The 19,721-nt window shown below is 37.5% G+C and overlaps 1 protein-coding gene across 1 annotated transcript in view; it reads right to left on the bottom strand.

Annotated features, from left to right (window-relative positions):
• The window catches only part of ITGA2 (integrin subunit alpha 2), a 108,591-nt gene that overhangs the window by 20,330 nt on the left and 68,540 nt on the right, over window positions 1-19,721 (bottom strand). The window contains exons 10-20 of the mRNA XM_007195575.2: window positions 19,385-19,461; window positions 17,067-17,205; window positions 16,027-16,172; window positions 14,275-14,418; window positions 11,763-11,966; window positions 10,441-10,577; window positions 8,913-9,052; window positions 5,641-5,792; window positions 3,280-3,390; window positions 2,607-2,689; window positions 198-339 (exon numbers count right to left, since the gene is read on the bottom strand). Of these exons, the coding sequence (XP_007195637.1) occupies window positions 198-339; window positions 2,607-2,689; window positions 3,280-3,390; window positions 5,641-5,792; window positions 8,913-9,052; window positions 10,441-10,577; window positions 11,763-11,966; window positions 14,275-14,418; window positions 16,027-16,172; window positions 17,067-17,205; window positions 19,385-19,461 (1,475 nt within the window). The remainder of the gene's footprint in view (window positions 1-197; window positions 340-2,606; window positions 2,690-3,279; window positions 3,391-5,640; window positions 5,793-8,912; window positions 9,053-10,440; window positions 10,578-11,762; window positions 11,967-14,274; window positions 14,419-16,026; window positions 16,173-17,066; window positions 17,206-19,384; window positions 19,462-19,721) is intronic.

Here is a 19,721-nt window from a genome sequence, read left to right as displayed (position 1 = left end):
TTGGTCTAGATACACAGCCAGGCTGTGTTCTCAAGTGGTTTAACTAGTTGGGAGCCACAAGTCAGGATTGATCATGCTCGGGGTTAAGGTGTTTCTTCAGAAAACACAGAGGACATGGAGATTTGAGTATAAGGGAGACAGTAATTGACAACAAGTAGGAAACAGATCAGCAGTTAACACAGGGTGCCTTCACATACCGGCATGGACCAGGAAGCAAAAAACAGATTTTCTGAAAAATCAACAACAATCCCACTGTTGTATGCACTTTCCTTTTTGTTTTTCAGTGTTACTGAAAATGTTAACCTTTTGTTTTGGTTGCTGACAATGAAGGGCTGTTGTCTGTTAGAAGTAAAAAGGAGAAAAAGAAAAAAAGTCATTACAGTTTTTTTTTTAAAAAGCTAGTATTCAAATACTTTACTCATTAAAAAAACTCTTTAGATTTACTATTTAGAAGACAGAAAATTGCTTAATAATAAATTATCTTCATAGTAAAATAATATTGACAATGAAAGACTAAATGCTACTGGATTTTCTTTTTTGTTGCTTTTAGTTACATTGCAGAAAAAAGCACGATCCAAATACAAGCGGTTTTATGTTTCTTGGTGTTTTACTTCTATATGGATGAGAGAAGTTGAAATTTATGTTTTTATTTTTTTATTGACATATAGTTGATTTACAAGATTAGTTTCAGGTGTACAACATAGTGATTCAATCTTTTCAGAGATTATACTCCATTTAAAGTTATTACAAAATAATGGCTATATTTTGCTGTGCTGTACAATATATGCTTATTACCTATCTATTTTATACATGGTAGTTTGTATCGCTTAATCCCCTACCTCTGTCTTTCCCCTTCCTCCTTCCCTCTGCCCACTGGTAACCACTAGTTTATTATTTTTAACTGTGAGTCCGTTTCTGTCTTGCTATATATGTTTGTTTTATTTTTTAGATTCTCTATATAAGTGGTAACAAAGTATTTGTCTTTCTCTGACTTATTTCATGAAGCATAATATGCTCTAGGTCCATCTATGTTTATTGCAAATGGCAGAATTTTATCCTTTTTATGGCTGAGTAATATTCCATTGTATATATAAATGTGTGTGTATGTACATATATATGTGTGTGTGTCACATCTTCTTTATCCATTCATCTGTTGATGGACGCTTAGGTTACTTCTGTATCTTGGCTATTGTATATAATGCTGCTATGAACATTGGGGTGCATCTATCTTTTTGAATTAGTGTTTTTGTTTTCTTTGGATTCATATCCAGGAGTGGAATTGCTAGATCATATGGTAGTTCTATATTTAGTTTTTCGAGAAACCTCCATACTGCTTTCCATAGTGGCTGCACCAATTTACATTCCCACCAACAGTGTACAAGTGTTCCCTTTTCTCCACATCCTCACTAACATTCGTTGTGTTCTTTTTGATGATAGCCATCCTGCTGGGTACGAGGTGACATCTCATTGTGGTTTTGATTTGCATTTCTCTGATGATTAGCGATGTTGAGCATGTTTTTATATGCTTGTTGGCCATATGTATGTCTTCCTTGGAAAAATGTCTATTCAGGTCTTCTACCCATTTTTTAATCGGGTTGTTTGGTTTTTTGAGTTGTATGAGTTGTTTATATATTTTGGATATTAACCCCTTATTGGTCATATCATTTACAAATATTTTCTCCCATTCAGTGGGTTGTCTTTTTGTTTTGTCAATGGTTTCCTTTGCTGTGCATAAGCCCTTAAGTTTAATTAGATCCCATTTATTTATTTTTGCTTTTATTTCTTTTGTCTTAGGAGACAGAGACAGAAAAAATACTGCTACAATTTATGTCAAAGAGTGTTCTGCCTATGTACTCTTCTAGGAGTTTTATGGTTTCAGGTCCTTACTCCATTTTGTGTTTATTTTTGTATATGATGTGAGAAAATGTTCTAATTTTATTCTTTTACATGTAGCTGTCCAGCCTTCTCAGCACCACTTATTGAAGGGATTGTCTTTTCTCCATTGTATATTCTTGCCTGTGTCATAGACTAATTGATCATAAATACATGGGTTTATTTCAGGACTCTCTATTATGTTCCAATGATCTATATATCTGTTTTTGTGCCAGTACCATGCTCTTTTAATTACTGTAGCTTTGTAGCATAGTCTGAAGACACTTCTAACTTTGTTCTTTTTTCTCAAGATTGCTTTGACAATTTGGGGTCTTCTGTGGTTCCATATAAATTTTAGAATTATTTGTTCTAGTTCTGTGAAAAATGTCATGGACATTTTGATAGAGATTGCATTAAATCTGTAGTTTGCTCTGGGCAGAATGGACATTTTAACAAAATTAATTCTTCCAATCCAAGAGCACAGGATATCTTTCCATTTCTTTGGATCATTTTCAGATTCCTTCATCAATGTTTTATAGTTTTCAGAGTATAGGTCTTTTACCTCCTTGGTTAAGTTTATTCCTAGATACTTTGAAATTTAGATTTTAAAGGTTTTTAAGAGTTATAGATGTTTCTTTTATAGAAAAAAATCTCCATAAACATTCACCCAAATGAAGTAATCTAATGTGTCTTTTATTTCTACAGTTTTCACTGAACTTTAAAGCAAAACTTACTGAGCTGCTGGCAGCTGTTGAACATGTAGAACTAGATCAGAGATGCAGACTCCATCATCACCACAATCTTTATAGAAAGGGATCTACAAAAAAGGAAAAATAATCCCAGAAATTTGCTCTTGAGTTAAGAAAGCAAATTGTGGAAGAACACATATAGTATTACTCCATTTACATAAAGTTCAAAACCATGCAAAACTAAACAACGTTTTAGGAATATATACATGTTTAGCAACATCAGAAAGAAAAGCATTGATAAATGCAAAATTCAAGATGATGATTTGCTTGGGGGAACAAGATAAAAGTGGGTATGATGGGGTGGGGAGTGATACAGAGAATTTCAGAGGTATTGGTACCATTTTATTTTTTTTAAGTGGGTGGTGAGCACAAGGTGTTCACTTTATTGTTATTTATTTCTTCAACAAACATTTATTGAGCACCTGTGGTGGGCCAAACACTGCTCAAGGTGCTGGGAATAGAGCGGGGAACAAGGAGAACAAAAATCCCTGCCTTCATGGAAATTACATGCTGGTAAACTTTACATATAAGTAACTGTATTTCAATTAGAAAATTAACAACTTAAAGGCTATGTCCTAAGTATCCTTCAAACACTAAGGCAGTGACTGTGAAACTTTGGCAGCTAGTCTGAATTCCAAGAAGGGCAAACCACACTTACACTGAAGACCTTGACTGTCTCAGAGTAGGCTTCGAGGGCAGGGTTAGTGCCAGGGTTTTCCAGACTGATGTTCACACACAGATCCAGAGAGCTGACAACATCAGAGGGCTCCTAAACACACACATGCACAGAGTCAGTTGATTAGGGCACGGCAGCTTCAAAACAAGAAAACAACCACAAATGTGTTCATGATTAAGGACACAGTCTACTCTCAATCATGCAGAATAGCTCTGTTTTGAATTTTCAAGGCTCTTGCTTCTTCACTTCTGTCCTAAGTCTGCTCTTAGCCTCTCTGCTTCTAAGAGACTTAAAAACCTGGGCTCAGTAAAAATTTGAAGCAGTAATTCTTAGTTAAGCTCATCAGTAATCTCATTATTTATACACAAGTAATTATCAATATTTAGATGAGATGTCCAGTTTTAAATGCTCAGAAGACCCCTCTGTCAGTACCAAGCTCTGGGGCTGTTGGCCATGTTCTTCCAATTCCTATTGCCAAGACTTATGGAGTCCTTAGGTATCCTGACCAAATCTCTGGAAGAGAATATTAGGACCTACAAGGGAAAGTGCCCAGGGTTGGCTGTCAGGAATGGACAAGAGGACTCCCTTCCTTAGAACCTAACTTTAGTCTACAAAACCAGATAAAAGTGTTTCCCACACTTCAAACCAAGCTCCCCAACTTCTGGCCTAGCTGACTGTTAGTGGCTGAACTGCTTTTTGCACATAGAAGATGATGCACATATCACTCTACAGACATTAAAACCAACACTGTCCAGCTACAAGTACGACATTTCCTCTTTGTCTTTAGTAAAAACAGTGGAGGATTTGCAGTGTTCCAGGAGGCCTGGGCTGCTTCCGGTTTTTGAGGTTTCCTGTCTATTGAAAAATGAAAATAATGCCAAAACAGGGTTGCAAATGCCATCTAGCATTCTTCTTCAAGAAAGAACAATGTCTGTACAATGGGAAGCACTAAAAATGAAATCTGCATTTTCCTAGAAGTGATAGCTTTATTATCTCTTAGTTCGTTCACAGGCAGGACTTACTCCTATCTTGAGCCCTTTTGGAGGGGCCTGACCACTACGATGGCTTCCTGACTACAAGGAAATGTGTCCTCGGCTGGCTGCAGGGTTGGCACGTAGGATGGACTTTGGTATTGATAGCAAATGTGGTGTGTTACCTGGAACACCTGTGGTCTTAGCTGACCACAATAACACGCACCTCGTAAAAACTTCACAAGTATACATGTCAGAGAACAGGAGATATATCTATGTACACACATACATACATACACCACAGCCTGGCTGTCTTCATTCCCCCACAATGGATTACACATTTAATTTGATCCACCACTTAGCACAAGGGTAAGAGAGAATGGAATCTGGCTTTTATTCCTTTAAAGAAGCTGTATAATTGGCACACTAACAAAAAAAAAATCCAGGCCTTCATAAAGAAGAAACCTTCAACTTGAATATAAATAACTCACTGATTTTAGTTCATCTGACCATTAACTTTGTTTTTCCAACTCTCATACTTAGCATTTCTTGAGATGTTATCTCTGTACCATCCATCTACATCAGAAGTATTTGGGGATGCCCCTTAGACCTGCGCATTCCTTGGACCTTCAAACCCAAATTTCTGGTGGTGGGGTTCCAGAATATCCATTTTATAAAAGTTTCCTTGGCAATTCTTATGCATCTTAAACTCTGAGAACCACATTCTAGGAAAGTTCTTAAACAACTCTTTTAAAAATAGTTTCCTGAGTAAATTACACTTTCAAATACCATTACATGGTTTCTAGGGGGAAATATTCATGTAATTTATAAAATAGATTTTCTTTTAGTTTTCTCCTGAGAAGCACTTTTCCTTCTTGGGAGAGTTTCAAAATCCATGTGAACTGTAGTAATTATGGCATAAGATTATAGCCAATAATTTTTACCTGATAATCTACCATCCTTCGCCTATATCAATTTAATCCAATAATGGAAAGGACAATTAGAATTGTCCTTTTCAGTCGTTTAAAAATAAATAAAATTTCTCATATGAAAATGTCAAAATAAAATTTATTGTCAACTAAAAGTTCTTCCTGTTAAACGTTTAAGAAAGCACTGTCCTTGATTTCTTTAAGAATCTTATTTTCAGCCCTTTTACTTGCAATCCCAAATAAAATTTAATGCAACTAACTTACACAATAATAGAATGTGACCATATATACTAGTATAAAGGAAATACACTCCTGTTCATAGATAAGAAAAGCATTAACTAGAAGAACAAGCATTTATCTAACTCATAATCTTCCATTTTAGGCTTTCGCCATTCATTAGTCTTTAAGAAGAAATGAGATGAAAGGGATGACTGAGGCCTCACCTGTATGTGGATGATGTACTCAGAGCAACTCTGTGCTTGATTTACTATCGTGGTCTTCTGCAAGCACCTTTCATTATTTTCTTTAAATAATCCCCTGGAGGTTACTCTGGATGAATATTGGTCTGCATCAATTGTGATGTTATATACAATGGCTATAATAAAAGTCATAAAGAAATGTTATTACAAATAAACTTTTAAGGAAAAAGCATCCCTGTTTTATCGTGTCTTATTGGGTAAAGTCTTTGACTTCAAGAGAACAAAAACCAGTCTTTCTATTGAGGGACTGTGAACCATGGATGGCCTATGATATTTGTAATTCTAGCTCTGGTATGATGTGTCAGTACGTGACTGTGGATGCAAAGAAATGTGATTCAAAGAAACGTGGCTTGATGCAGTGGAAGGAAAAGTAGATTCGCCACCAGGAAATCTACTGAATGAAGTTGGCCAAATTACTTACTCAAATATCGGTTTCATTGTCCATAACGTGGTGACATGAAAAGGAAAGGAACTGTTGACTGCCTACAATTGAACACATTCTTATATGTTATACAAGTTTTACAATAAACCTGGAATGTGGATATTATTATCCTACTTTTCAGATTATGAGCAGAATATTATCCTATTTTTCCAAATAATTCACCTCAGTTCATACAGCTAGGGCATGGTCAGAAATAAAGTTTGGGTAATTTTGAAATCAGATCCCATGTTCCTGCTGTTTCTATGCAGTTTTGAGGATTCACTGTTATTTGGGGATTAAGTTAGATACTCTAAGGGGACATGTATAGTGCCTGGCATATTCTAGATGCTTACTTGGGGAAAGGTATGTAACATTGCAGTAACAAGTTTTGAATCATACAGATGCTTTGAATCCTAATCCCACCATTTACGAGCTTTAGGCAGTTTGCTTAACCTCTTTGAACCTCCATTTCCTCATCTATAAAACAGAGATACTGTTTTATATACTAACCTAGGGAAGTATAATACTAACTAGTATTATATAATACTAACCTAGGGAAACGGAAATGAGAAACAAATGTGATAAAAATTGATGTCAGTAGCCAATGTCCAAACTATCAGAACCTTCAATAAAGTCTGCTGGCTGCATGTCCAAAACTGAGAGAGAAGATCTGATACTATTAATAGCATCAACTGCCTTATTTGGGACTACTCTGTCTCATTACTTCCAATATTTTAAAGGTTGAATATACTTCCAAAAGCATTCTATGTGCTACCTTTCAAATATCTATTAGAAGTGATGTATAATTTTTCTTGCTCCGATGACTTAATGAGGTTAACAAAGATAAAATACAAAGGAATCAAGAACTAAAAATAAATGGTGAAAATAAAGCAAAGGAAAAGTTATGCTGGGGAAGTGATTGTAGCTAGGACAAAGTTAGTAGGTGTGGTAATTATACTGTTTTATTTTTTTCCAACAGCTTGGTAAAAATGATACATAGTCACATAGGCAATATAATAATCCTTTTTATGTTATTAACTTTAAACTGGAGTGTGCACCTGATGCAATAAATAATAGAAGCCATATGCTTTATAAATTCACTTTTCAAAGTCATGGAGATGGGATTCCTGTCTTACATACTATTATTGCCAGGTAATTAAGTGACAAATGATCATGACTGTGTAGACCTAAGTCATTAAGAAGGATTCAAAGGGAAAGATGCCCAATAGCAGGAGACCCTAGACAATGAGTGGAAGGGAATGAAATTCTCAAAGCAGAACGCCCTTTTTGAGTGTGTGGCAACAGAAGAGGTGAAGTACAGTCAAAAATTGGAAGATACATGAGACAAATCCATGCTTCAGGGCCAGGAGAGGTGACCTACCAGTCATTTCTGCCAACTAACAGATTTTCCAAATTAATCTTTTATATTTAATGTTTTATTCCCCCCGATTCATTGAAATATCATTGACATAGAACATTGTGTAAGTTTAAGGTATATAACATAGCGATTTTATATATTGCAAAATAATTACCACAATAAAGTGAGTTAACATACGCATCACTTCACAAAGTTACAATTTCTGTGTGTGTGGCGAGAACTTTTAAACTCAGCAACTTTCAAATATACAATACAGTATTGTTAATGAAAATCACCATGCTCTACGTTCCATCTAGCCACTTTATGTTTATACAGTCATGGTTTTTGACTCAACTATCGCGGCTACTGAGATGGACGTGCTACAAGGCAGGTCTGTGAGATGTGCTACTCAGAGTTGGGTCAGTGTTTGAACACCTGAAAGGAAAAATGCCAGATGAATATGAAAAGCAGGAAATATGGAAAGCGTGCCAAGATGTGAATCAAACTTTTTGTGTTTGTAAGCTACTTATTTCTCGGTATGAATCGTGACAAATAACCTGCCTCTATGTTTTTACCCTTTAAGCTAGTTTATTTGTTCACCACCTAATGAAATAGCTGTAGGAACTACAGGTTTCTAAATTTTAGAGCCAAAATCTGATGAAGGGGGATTAGGACCCATGAAACAGCAGCAAATGAAAGAAGGTAGTGTTGGATCAAGTGCTAAATCAATGGCTACATATTGAGGGAACTGAGACAATTGGAGCAGGAGAGATGGAGGTGAGATGCGTGGTTAGAAAGACTTCAGAGAGCTTGTGGGACCTCACCCAGGCCCTGGAAGATGACTGGACCCATCCAGGGAGAGACGACAACAGCTTCTGCTGACATCTGCTCACAGACTTCCCTACTCTCTCCTGCTGATAGGACATGCCTCAGACTTTCACTCACTTCTTTGGATTATTTAGAAAATGTGAAACACTGGGCACAAATTATATATTGTTTTATACTTTCTCATTATTTCATGCCTATTAAATTTTTAAGAATAGGAACATTTGATCCTTGTACTGAACACACTCTATCGAGATCATGGCAAAGCCAACCTACAGTGTACTCATTTAATACGGGCTTGAGTTCAGTGTAATCTGCGCATGCCCATGGTTTTCAGTTAGGAAGGTGTGGGTAAGAGAGACTTAAAGGACAGATTGGGAGAGCCTATGATTATGTCATTGAAATTATGACCTTCAGCAGCAGAATGTTACGTTCTAGAGATGACGGATGAAGGTCTAAACAAACCTTCCACACCGAATTAACCATTCTCAGGCACCTCAAATATGTGGCAATTCAAATGTCTGCAAGACCCTTACTTCTTTTGGTTTCCAAATCCAAAGTATGGGTTACGTTCAGGACTAAAACTCTATATGCAAACCTATCTGTTGTATAGATTATTTCAGGTTTACTCACCCACTTGATTGTTTTGCTTAGCAGGTCTAAACTTGGCACTGAAACAGAGTTTAAGGTTTATCTCAGCATTCTTGTTGAGCAAAGTGATTTTTTCTGGTGTGAATGAAGCAACTACAGATACATCAGCAATACTCTGTGACCTGAAAGACATAAATGTTAAAAAAAATTATTCTCAGGAAGTTACCCAGAAAAACCAGTCTTAGCACCTTACAGGAATGTGACCACAAAATGGCATTAACCTAGCTTAACTGATCCCCTCAATAAATTGATTTGACTCCATGTGTCTTGACTTTTTAGAAGAATCAAATTCACCTTCAAAGAAAAAAGTTTGGCTACCATGGACTATCTTAAAAGAGAATGTCATAATATAGTAAGTATATAGCCTACCAAGCATGAGGCCAACCAAGGTGGCTACAGGGTGATGTTCACTGAAAGGTATGATTTCTTACAAAATTGTTTACAAATCACCTTATAATTATGTGTAATCATACCTTGTATTATTTTAATGCTACTTTTAACTGATTTTATTCAGTAAATATATTTTCTTTTTTCAAAGTCTTAAATATTATCCTTGAGTTTTATTTTTTCCACATGAAGGTTTCATTAAAATGATGCACTAAGGGACTTCCCTGGTGGTCCAGTGGTTAAGACTCCGCACTTCCACTGCAGGGGGCACGGGTTCGATCCCTGGTTGGGGAACTAAGATCCCACATGCCGCGCACAGTGCAGCCAAAAAAAAAAACAATGCTGCACTAAAAACAATGCATTTCAGCCTTTAAAAGCACAAGTGAGATACTGTAAATAGCGTCATTGAACTCAATGTAATTTACTCAATAGGTAATTTTATTTTCTGATCTTGATGTATTTGGACATTTAAAAAAGCACACTTTTCAGCAGACATGAATGGATAACTGAACTATATTTTCTTGGGGACTCTTGATCAAATTCTCTATTTCTTTTTGATTTCAGTCCTTCACCAGCCCAATATATTTATTTTTGTCCTTGACTCACGTGGCCATTGAATCCCTTATTGTTCCCCCCAGCTCTTCAACTCCTCCTGAGGTCAACGAGAGGTCAGCTAAACCTAAATAATGGCTTTTTGTTTATGACCAATAATTGTAAAAGATACCTTTTAACCACATGACAAGTTGCACTTTACTTGTGTGGTCTCAGTGTTCAGTATTTTTAGAGCATTCTCATGAGAATTCTTTTCTGCAAGCTGAGGTAAGGCTATTTGGAAGATAATAATCAGAAATATCCTGAATACCATTTCAAGAGCTTTGTCTTTTCAATGTACTTTTTCTGCTCACTATATAGAGAAGAGAAACTTGATTCTAATGTTAAGCAAATATTTTTTTCCTCCCACCAGGAAGAACATATTCCTTCCTCTATGCAAACTATGACATATAAATGTCGTAGAGTCTTATATAACGCATGTGACATTTCAGCAATACTGGCACAGCAATCTGCTCTACTTAGCAGCCCATTTGTTCGTTAGCTAGTTTGTGTCTGGCTCTCACTGACTCACCAGAGCAGAATGACCTGGCCAAAGGCACCAACAGACACATCAGTGATGGAATCCCCATTTAAATCTCCATAGCCATCCAGGGATCTCCCAAAGTACTGGAGGTGGCTCCTGAAGGCTCCATCAGACCCCAAGATTTTCTAAAAGAGCAAGTTTGAGATGAAATTATACTGCATGACAACTGAAACAGAAAAAAGGCAGCATCTACATTGCTGGTATGTTCTTTTTTTTTTTTTAATACTTTAGAATTATTTATGATAAGAATTAATAATCATACTTTTAAAATTTATTTATTTACTTATTTTTAACATCTTTATTGGAGTATAATTGCTTTACAATGGTGTGTTAGTTTGTGCTTTATAACAAAGTGAATCAGCTATACATATACATATATCCCCATATCTCCTCCCTCTTGCATCTCCCTCCCACCCTCCCTGTCCCACCCCTCTAGGTGGTCACAAAGCACCGAGGTGATCTCCCTGTGCTATGCGGCTGCTTCCCACTAGCTATCTATTTTACATTTGGTAGTGTATATATGTCTATGCCACTATCTCACTTCGTCCCAGCTTACCCTTCCCCCTCCCTGTGTCCTCAAGTCCATTCTCTACGTCTGTGTCTTTATTCCTGTCCTGCCCCTAGGTTCTTCAGAACCATTTTTTTTAGATTCCATATATATGTGTTAGCGTATGGTATTTGGTATGTTCTTTATATGGCCGTTTCCCAGGTTGTTTTATTCTCCACAGAATTCCATTGATTTTTCAGTCACATCTTATCTCATCTGATTATCATTCTTGCAGCCACATTTTCATCAAAGAAACAGCATGAATCTCTCACATAAAACAACAAAGCAGTAAAAGATCAGTGGACTGGGAAGGAGTTGATGCAAGTTTGGGTCCTGATTCTTCTCCTAGCTCACTTCCTTCAGGTCTTTATTCAAAAGCTGCCTTCTCAGTGAGGCTTTCTTGGTCACCCACTCAAATACCTGATATCTCCCAGCCCTGAAAATTTATTCCCTATTTTAGTTTTTTAAAATTCCTTATTATTTATTATTATCTGGATTATTTTATCTTATTTATCTCATTTTTCCCCTGTCTCCTCCACAAGAATGGAAGATCCACAAAGAGCACAGTTTTGTCTGTCCGGTACTTTACAGCATTCCCAGAGACTTATCAGCGCTTGACACACAGTAGAGGTTCACCAAGCATCTGATGAATGAGTGAATGAAGTTATAAAACAAGAGGGGTGGATTGGATGGTCCGCATGATACTCTCTAGCTCTAAAGGAATGATACTCACATGTAAATAATCACCACGAAACTGGATTACCTGGGAATACCTCAGGCGAATGGTGTCCTCATGACCATTGTAGATGTACACAGCTCCAGAGTTCTGATTTTCCAAAGGTGAACCAACGATCACATCATTAAAGCCATCCATATTGATGTCTGAAAGAGCTGCAATCGCTGAACCAAACCGAGCATTTTCAACACCCTCGGGGCCTTCCAGAAATTGGTGCCAATTCAAAACGCCCTTGCAAAGGGGAAAGGGGACAATTAAAGCAAACCTTACGTTAACATATACACACTACTATATATAAAATAGATAACCAACAAGGACCTACTGTATGGCACAGGGAATTATACTCAATATTTTGTAATAACCTAAAAGGGAAAAGCATCTGAAAAAGAATATATCTATATCTGTTTGTATATGTATAACTGAATCACTGTGCTGAACTGAAACTAACATGACATTGTAAATCAACTATACTTCAATTAAAAAAAGAGAAAAACTTACAATTTTTATAATTAAAATTCACAGCAAATGATGCCCAAACCAATTTGCAAACTGTTAAAGATGGATAGGATTTTAAACCTAGAATTCAAAATTCTCTATTTATGATGAGACTTACAAAAAATTTTTTTAGCAAGTAAGGTCATAGGCAATCAATCTGCTCATAAACCAAGGTGAAAGGAAGCAATTCTCTTTACTGTGGCTGCACAACCTACATAAAAATGTCCATTTCTTTGTCTTTTTTCCCCCCTTTCAGAATATTAGAATCCTCCCTCATCTGTTTCCAAATTTTTTGATTTAAAAATTTTCTGGTAAAAATCTACTAATCTCTTCAATAAAATTAAGGTAGAGACAAAATAAAACACAATATCTTAATTTAGTCCTTTAGTTAAAAACTACTGAACAACAGTGGCATAATTGTAACAGCACAGAAAGTGAAAAGTGAGATTGTTAATATCCCATTATAAGAAACACTGAATAATTCTGCCAAAGAAAAGACATTTTCTTGTGAAAGACACAGTCGTGTTTTTTTTTTTTCTTCAGATTTTGAAATCAAGAATGGAAATATTTCATGACTTCATAAGAAAGCAATGCTTCTCACCCATGAAACTGGGTCAGTGTTGATTCCTTCTCCTCTATAATAACCTTATGGAAATCAATTTGTTGCTGAGTCTGGTAAAATACTGGAAGATCTCACCTTCAACAATTGATGATAATTCAGACTGACTAGCAAGAAACATTTAAGAAACCGGGGATTTGTTAAATTTCCAAACTAGTAGATATGCTCTTCCCTTATTAAATACTCAATTGCACATTCTTTATATGCTTTAAAATTGTTTTAACTGCTTCTGATAAAGGGCTAACTCTTACATTAATTTAAATAAATAAGGTAGGACAAAATATCACAACAGATAAATATAATATTTACTATATTAATATTAGCTTCTCTTTTTCCATCCTTTCTGTATCTGGTCATCTAATTTTCTATGTCAACCTGTGCCTTTAATTTTGGTTTTCTTTCAGGTTTCACTAAGTTCTCTATACTTATGTGCATGGATTGAGAGACTTCAGTCTGCAAGTTGGAAAAACTGGGCTTTTCCATGTTAGAGTATGCTTAATTTTATGTGCAAGAACTGGAATTTCCAAGACTTGGATATATACCTAAATGTTACACTAAGCAATGGAATTTCCTGACAAACTACTGTAGAAAGCATCCAGGAATATATGGAGGTTTCTAAAGTGCCTGGTAAAATTTGTACTTACCACTGTAAAATATTAACAAGGTAGCTTTGCCCTGTTATTGTTATACCTTTATAGCAAAGAAGAATAATTGAATGAGATACTTGGGAAGTACACAGATGTTTGTGCGTGTGTGTGTGTGTGTATTTCAAAAAGCAATGTGCATTTATAATGACTTTATTTGCAAAGAGAATATGTATTTAAAGACCTCGTGGAAAACGGCAGGGCACTATACGTTAAGCTCTAAGTTATGCCTGTGAATGTGATTTTTAAAACTATAACTTAATGCTGACATCCTCAAAATGATGAAATATAAACCATACTCTAGGACTTCCCTGGTGGCTCAGCGATTAAGAATCCGCCTGCTAATGCAGGGGACACGGGTTCAAGCCCTGGTCTGGGAAGATCCCACATGCCTCGGAGCAACCAAGCCCGTGCGCCAGAACTACTGAGCCTGTGCTCTAGAGCCCGTGAGCCACAACTACTGAGCCCACATGCTGCAACTACTGAAGCCCACACACCTAGAGCCCGTACTCCGCGACAAGAGAAGGCACCGCAATGAGAAGCCCGTGCACCGCAACGAAGAGTAGCCCCCGCTCGCCGCAACTAAAGAAAACCCGTGAGCAGCAACCAACACAGCCAAAAATAAATAAATAAATTTATAAATAAATAAACCATACTCTATATGAAAATTATCATTCAATAATAAATTTTCTTAATTCTGCAAAAATGCAGATTAACTTTTATTTACCAATACTAAAGCAAATCAAACGAAGTCAGTTTAATAATTTTTTTTTTTTTTTACCTTTGTGATAGTAAACAGGTAGACTCTTCCTTCCTCTTTCTTTAGGTCATTCATGTACATTGGCGCACCTACCAAGAGCACATCTGTAATGGTGTCTTTGTCCACATCGACTGCACACAGCACACTACCAAAATAGGAGCCAATCTGGAGTAATAAAGCATATCAACCTTAGGATTCCTATACTCCTAGTATTATGCTGAACTTCTGTTTACTCATTCAACAAGCAAAAATTGAGCATTCGTTGCCTGTAAGGTGCTAGGTACCTAAAGATGGATAACATAGCCCCTCCTCTCCGGTTGTATCACAATCTAACATTTGGTTCTTAGACCTTAGGGTGCACAAAAATCACCAAAAAAGTATCTGTAAAATACAGATTCCTGAGACCCATTTCCAGAGATTCTGATACCATGTCCATGGGGTGATCAAGAAAACAGTATTTTAAGTAAGCACTCCAGGTGCTTCTGATGCTGGTGGGTAAAAGACCACATTTAAGAAACACTTAGAAACTTTGTGAGATGTTGTACAGAAAGGCAGGAGGGGAAGAGGGAGGCGGAACAAATAATTGTGCTTCCGTGGTAAAATATATTATAATAGAGGCAAGTAACAAATGCTGTGTGATCAGAGTGCCCAGGAGTCAGAAAGGCTTAGAAAGATTAAGTATTATTTGAATTGCATCTTAGAAGACGGCAAGGAATTTGCTAGGTGGAGTGGAGTGGGAAAGCACGAGTGATGTAAGTGTCCATGGCATGATCTGGGACAGTAGAGTAGTTCCCAGATAGATTGCGCTGGAGAACTAGTTGCTGATAAAAGGAAATGAGAGGCTGGGAATCTGAATGATCATCATTCCATTCAACCAAGGTTCAACGTATGCCTACGTGAATGCCTCTTGAGGATTCAGAAATGAATAAGAAATGATTCCTTCCATAACACTTGCATTACTTTTCTCAGAATAAAAGCACCCTTCTTTAAAATATTAAAGAGGAGGGAAAAGTATGTGACCATCGCTGGTTTGTGGTCAAGGAAGTCAAAGACTCAGATCTTCTTACTCCTGGAAAGTCCATAGAGACAGTGGATCAGATTTAATCCCAGAGAAGGGAAATCTGTGGATAGTCGGTTTCTCTGGTTTAAGGAAGAACATTTTCTGTTGGCTGTTAGAGTTCAGTGATGCTCATTTCAAATATGTGCAAAGTCCATGAGTCAAAACTACTTCTCAAGGAAATAGGAATCTATCAGCTGGCCTTTGCTCTCGCGGGCCATGACTGGGGGGCGTCACAGGTTCTGACTACCAAACCGTCACGCATCAGAAGAAAGTGGCAGAGAAGGGAGTTGTTTTACTTTTAGAAATGTCAAAGCCACAGGACACCTTGACAAGCCCAGATGTAGTAGCTCAGTCTTTATAATGCTATCCTGCTCCCTTCTTCTCCTTATTTCTCCTCCAGATACTTGGCTCCTCGTAGGGGCTTGCCTACAAAGCACTGGTTAGGTGCCTGTCATCATTGGGCTTTAATGACAGTTTCACCCCATGAAAGCTATGTGGCCTTAGAAAGGTAGTTAAACCCTCAGTAACCTTTCAAAAGGGGATGGTAGATCTCAGTACTGTTGTGAAGATTTAAGGAATATTCAAGTAAACACAGATTACAGAGCCAGCCACAGGAGAGGCACTCAATAAATGTTAGTTTCCATTTCTACTAACTCCCCACCTGTCCTGTTGTCCCTGAAATTAATTTCATCTTCTTAAACAATGGAATTTACCTGGTCACCTCTGTGAGACTGAATAACTGTGATATTGCCGCTCTCATTAACATTGTACAGCACTATCTGGCCGGTATAATTTGCCCGAGGAGCTCCAGCAACAAAGTGGACACTTTTTCCAGTAGAAATTGAAGCCACAGAGTAACCTAGGAGAGAAGGGGTTACAGAGTAGGTACTATTGAATATCTTGGCCAGATGGGCTTGTGAATTCAGTGGAGGTGATCAGAGGTCCCCTTCGTTAGTGTGACGCACAGTTGCTAGAGCTCCTGAGTGCACATCCTCCTTTTTCTAAGATAAACTGCTTCTGCCCCTTGGCCACCAGCACTGCCCAGTGGAGGTGGGGCATCTCCCTATGAAGCTGGCCCTAGATTCTGGGTTGTCCCCATCAGCCACTCATGAATCTGACACTCAACCAATATTTCTTGAATGAATAACTAAATGAATTTAAAAGGTGGAAATTTGCACAGTGGAAAGAACATAAGCTTTGGAGTCAGACAGTCCCAGGTTCAAATTTTGGACTTGCCACTTTTAGTAAGTTTTTAATCTTTAGGCAAGTAATTAACCTCTTTGGCTCTCAAAGGTAAAATGAGGATAATGATATTTCCTTCAAAGGGTAGTTGGAAGGATTAAATGTTATGTAGATAGAAGAGCCAGCTCAGGAGCTGTCCCATAGTAGGTGCTCGAAATTGGTGGCTGCTTATTTCACGAACAAAAAGACTAGGAACTCCAAATTGATATAAGACCACCACTTACGGTATTGACTTTTAGGAACTATTTCTATTTTGGAGAAACACAATCATGTCCCAGGAATAACAACTGCTGGAACAGCCAGAAGAGATTAATGAGTCAAATATACAGCGTTTCATTAAGTAGTTACGGGCTAAGGCCTGACTGGCAAAGAGGCAACAGAAATATGTGCAACAAATATAACAATTAGAGGATAGCTCAAGCACTTTGCTGAACTGACCCTGAGATTCAACAAGACGCTAGTTTAAAGGATGGGATTTAAATTTGCTGAGCCAAATGCTGCTAGGCCTTACCTAAATATGAACTGTGATTTCTGTCTTGCAGAATTTGGTCAAAGGCTTGTTTAGGAAAGATCAAATGTCCATGAGGTGTCTGCTGGACAACAGTCCCACTCCAGTCATAAGCTCCTACTGCACCCAGCATCAGAATATCCTAAAATAATTGAAAAATGAAAAGCATTAACATCACCTGTAAAGCATAAGAGTGTAGTGTGTGCCAAACACTGAAACAAATGGTCTAAATTTAAAGAAAAAAAACTAAGCGTGATGAAGTAAAATGTATACGAATTGCTAAAAAGAAAAGAGACAACAGGCCAAAAATGGAAACACTTGTGCCAAGTCCACGTCACCAAACCCAGACTTAATACCAAACCTAACTGCAGTTTCAAACGCCCCCCTCCCAGGAATGTGATCTTAACTGGTCAGTTTGGAATTTCCTGGTCAGCACTAGTGAGGTAATCCACCTGATAGAGCCCTTCCATCCCCTACAGGAAGGTGACATTGCCTGAACGAATATAACTGTTTCCCCTTCTGCCTGTAAAAGCCTTCCATTTTCTACAGCTCCTTGGAGCTCCTTTCTGTTTGTTAGATGGGATGCTGCCTGATTCATGAATCATTAAATAAAGCTGCTTAGATCTTCAAATTCACTCAGCTGAATTTTGTTTTTTTAACAGACTGTGTGTTGATATATCTCTGAATTGTTTTGATATATTTTGTGCCAGAAAAAAAGCCTTCCCACGGGCTATGTTACCTTGGGCTCTGTTTAGTACAACACATTTTAAAGATAAATCTGTACCACAGCACAGGAGGGGCACATAGCCATCTTCAAATTTCCATGCAAAGGCACATGTTTGCAAATGACAAACAGTTGTGAGCCTTTAGAAAGGAGTCAGAAGTGAGCCTCCAGCCTCACAGATTCCTAAGAAGAGCTCAGGATATGAGGCATGTTCCAGAAGCAGGAAGTGCTGCTGCCAGAGGAGGAGAGGTGGGCGCTGCTAGCCCGGACCTGTCGTGCCGGCCCTCTTCTGACCTGGTCTATCTTCAACTTCTTTCTCTTTCTTCTTTACTCCTTCTCAAATGTGCCTCTAATCCTCTCTATCCTATCCCATCTATTTGAATTCGGCACAGCTACAAAAGGAACCTGAAGCTGTGACACTCGATATGAGAAGAAAGACTGCCATTGGTCAGCACCAGTGGGGAAGGGCCAAAGAGGACAGGCCACTCGGGATTGACTCAAAACCCAATCTGAATATTCAAAGGTACAAGTCATCGCAGAAGGTAGGGTTGGTCAGGATGGGACTTCTTATTTTTAAGTTTTTGATCTTAGATCTTAGAAAAACATCAAAGATACGATTTGGGGGTTTTTTGGTTAATTTTTTTAAACTTATTTTATCGAAGTATTTACAATGTTGAATTAATTTCTACTGTACAGCAAAGTGATTTGGTTATACATACATTCTTTTTCATTTTCTTTTCCATTATGGTTTATCAAGATATGATTTTGGAATGAAAAATACAAAGCCTTTAAAAAAATAGCAAACGGGGAAATAATGTGTCCCATTTTGAGGATAAGAGACCATGAAATTATGTGAATGATTGTCATAAATCCAGGACTCCGAATCTGGGTGCAGGAAGGAGCTTCAGGGAGTGTATAAAACCTCAGGAAATCATGTGAAAAATTCTCTCTGGGTTCACTTAGATTTTTTCTGAGGGAAAGACCCATAACTTTCATCTCTAACAACTGGTGATCCAGAAAAGGTTAGCACCTTCTATTATAGAGAGAAATAAGGTGATCCTGGTCCTTTATTCTGTCAAGCAAATCCCCTGAGTTCATACTGTTCCCTGAGCATTTCCCAGTGTCACCTGTCTCTTTGCCTCTTTTACTATTATTACTACTGCACTCATATCCTGAGTAGAATTAGAATCAGAGGCCTGCGAGATGGATGTTTCTAAGAAAGAATGGACTTCCCTAAGCTGAGAAGATGTCCCATCTCACTCTTTTCCTAACTCCTTACTTTTTCAACTATTTTTTTCTGTCTCTGCTCTTAGAAAAAAAGATACGCCGGCAACTCAGAATTCGACGACAGTGATGAAAAGAGTGTGTGATTTTAACAAATTTTTCCGGTAGTTAATTGATATAAAGAAAATTCCTGCAGTGATAATACCTTGAATTAATATAGTGCCTGTTCCCTGGAGCACTCAAAAGCTTTCTTGTATATTATCATTTTTTTCCCATAAAAAAACTGTTGATCACTAGATGGCTGTTTTTCCCACTTTAGTATGGGGTTACTGCACCCGGAAGTATTAAGGCAAATGTTATCTGATATACACACATTTTGAGGAGAGTAATCTGCGCTGAATCCCACTTGTGACATTTCCATTTGGAAGTTGTCTCCTCCTTGAACAGTACCTAGGAAACAGTTTCAAAAATCATATCACTGTTATCAGTCTTAAATAAAATTTTCAAACACATGTGCACGTGCACACACACACACACACACACACACACACAAAGTGTTCTGATGTCTACTCAAAAATATAGAGCTGTCAGATTCTGAGAGGGAGGAATCTCTAAGAAAGTGTTCTAACAGATGTAGAAATCCACAATGCTTCTGAGGTAGTGTTTGAAGTTGGCATCAATCTTGATCATACATTAATGTATTTATTGGC

This window comes from Balaenoptera acutorostrata, chromosome 2 (genome assembly GCF_949987535.1).
Source record: "Balaenoptera acutorostrata chromosome 2, mBalAcu1.1, whole genome shotgun sequence".
In the NCBI taxonomy this organism is placed as follows: domain Eukaryota; kingdom Metazoa; phylum Chordata; class Mammalia; order Artiodactyla; family Balaenopteridae; genus Balaenoptera; species Balaenoptera acutorostrata.
This window is presented reverse-complemented; position numbering and strand designations above follow the sequence as displayed.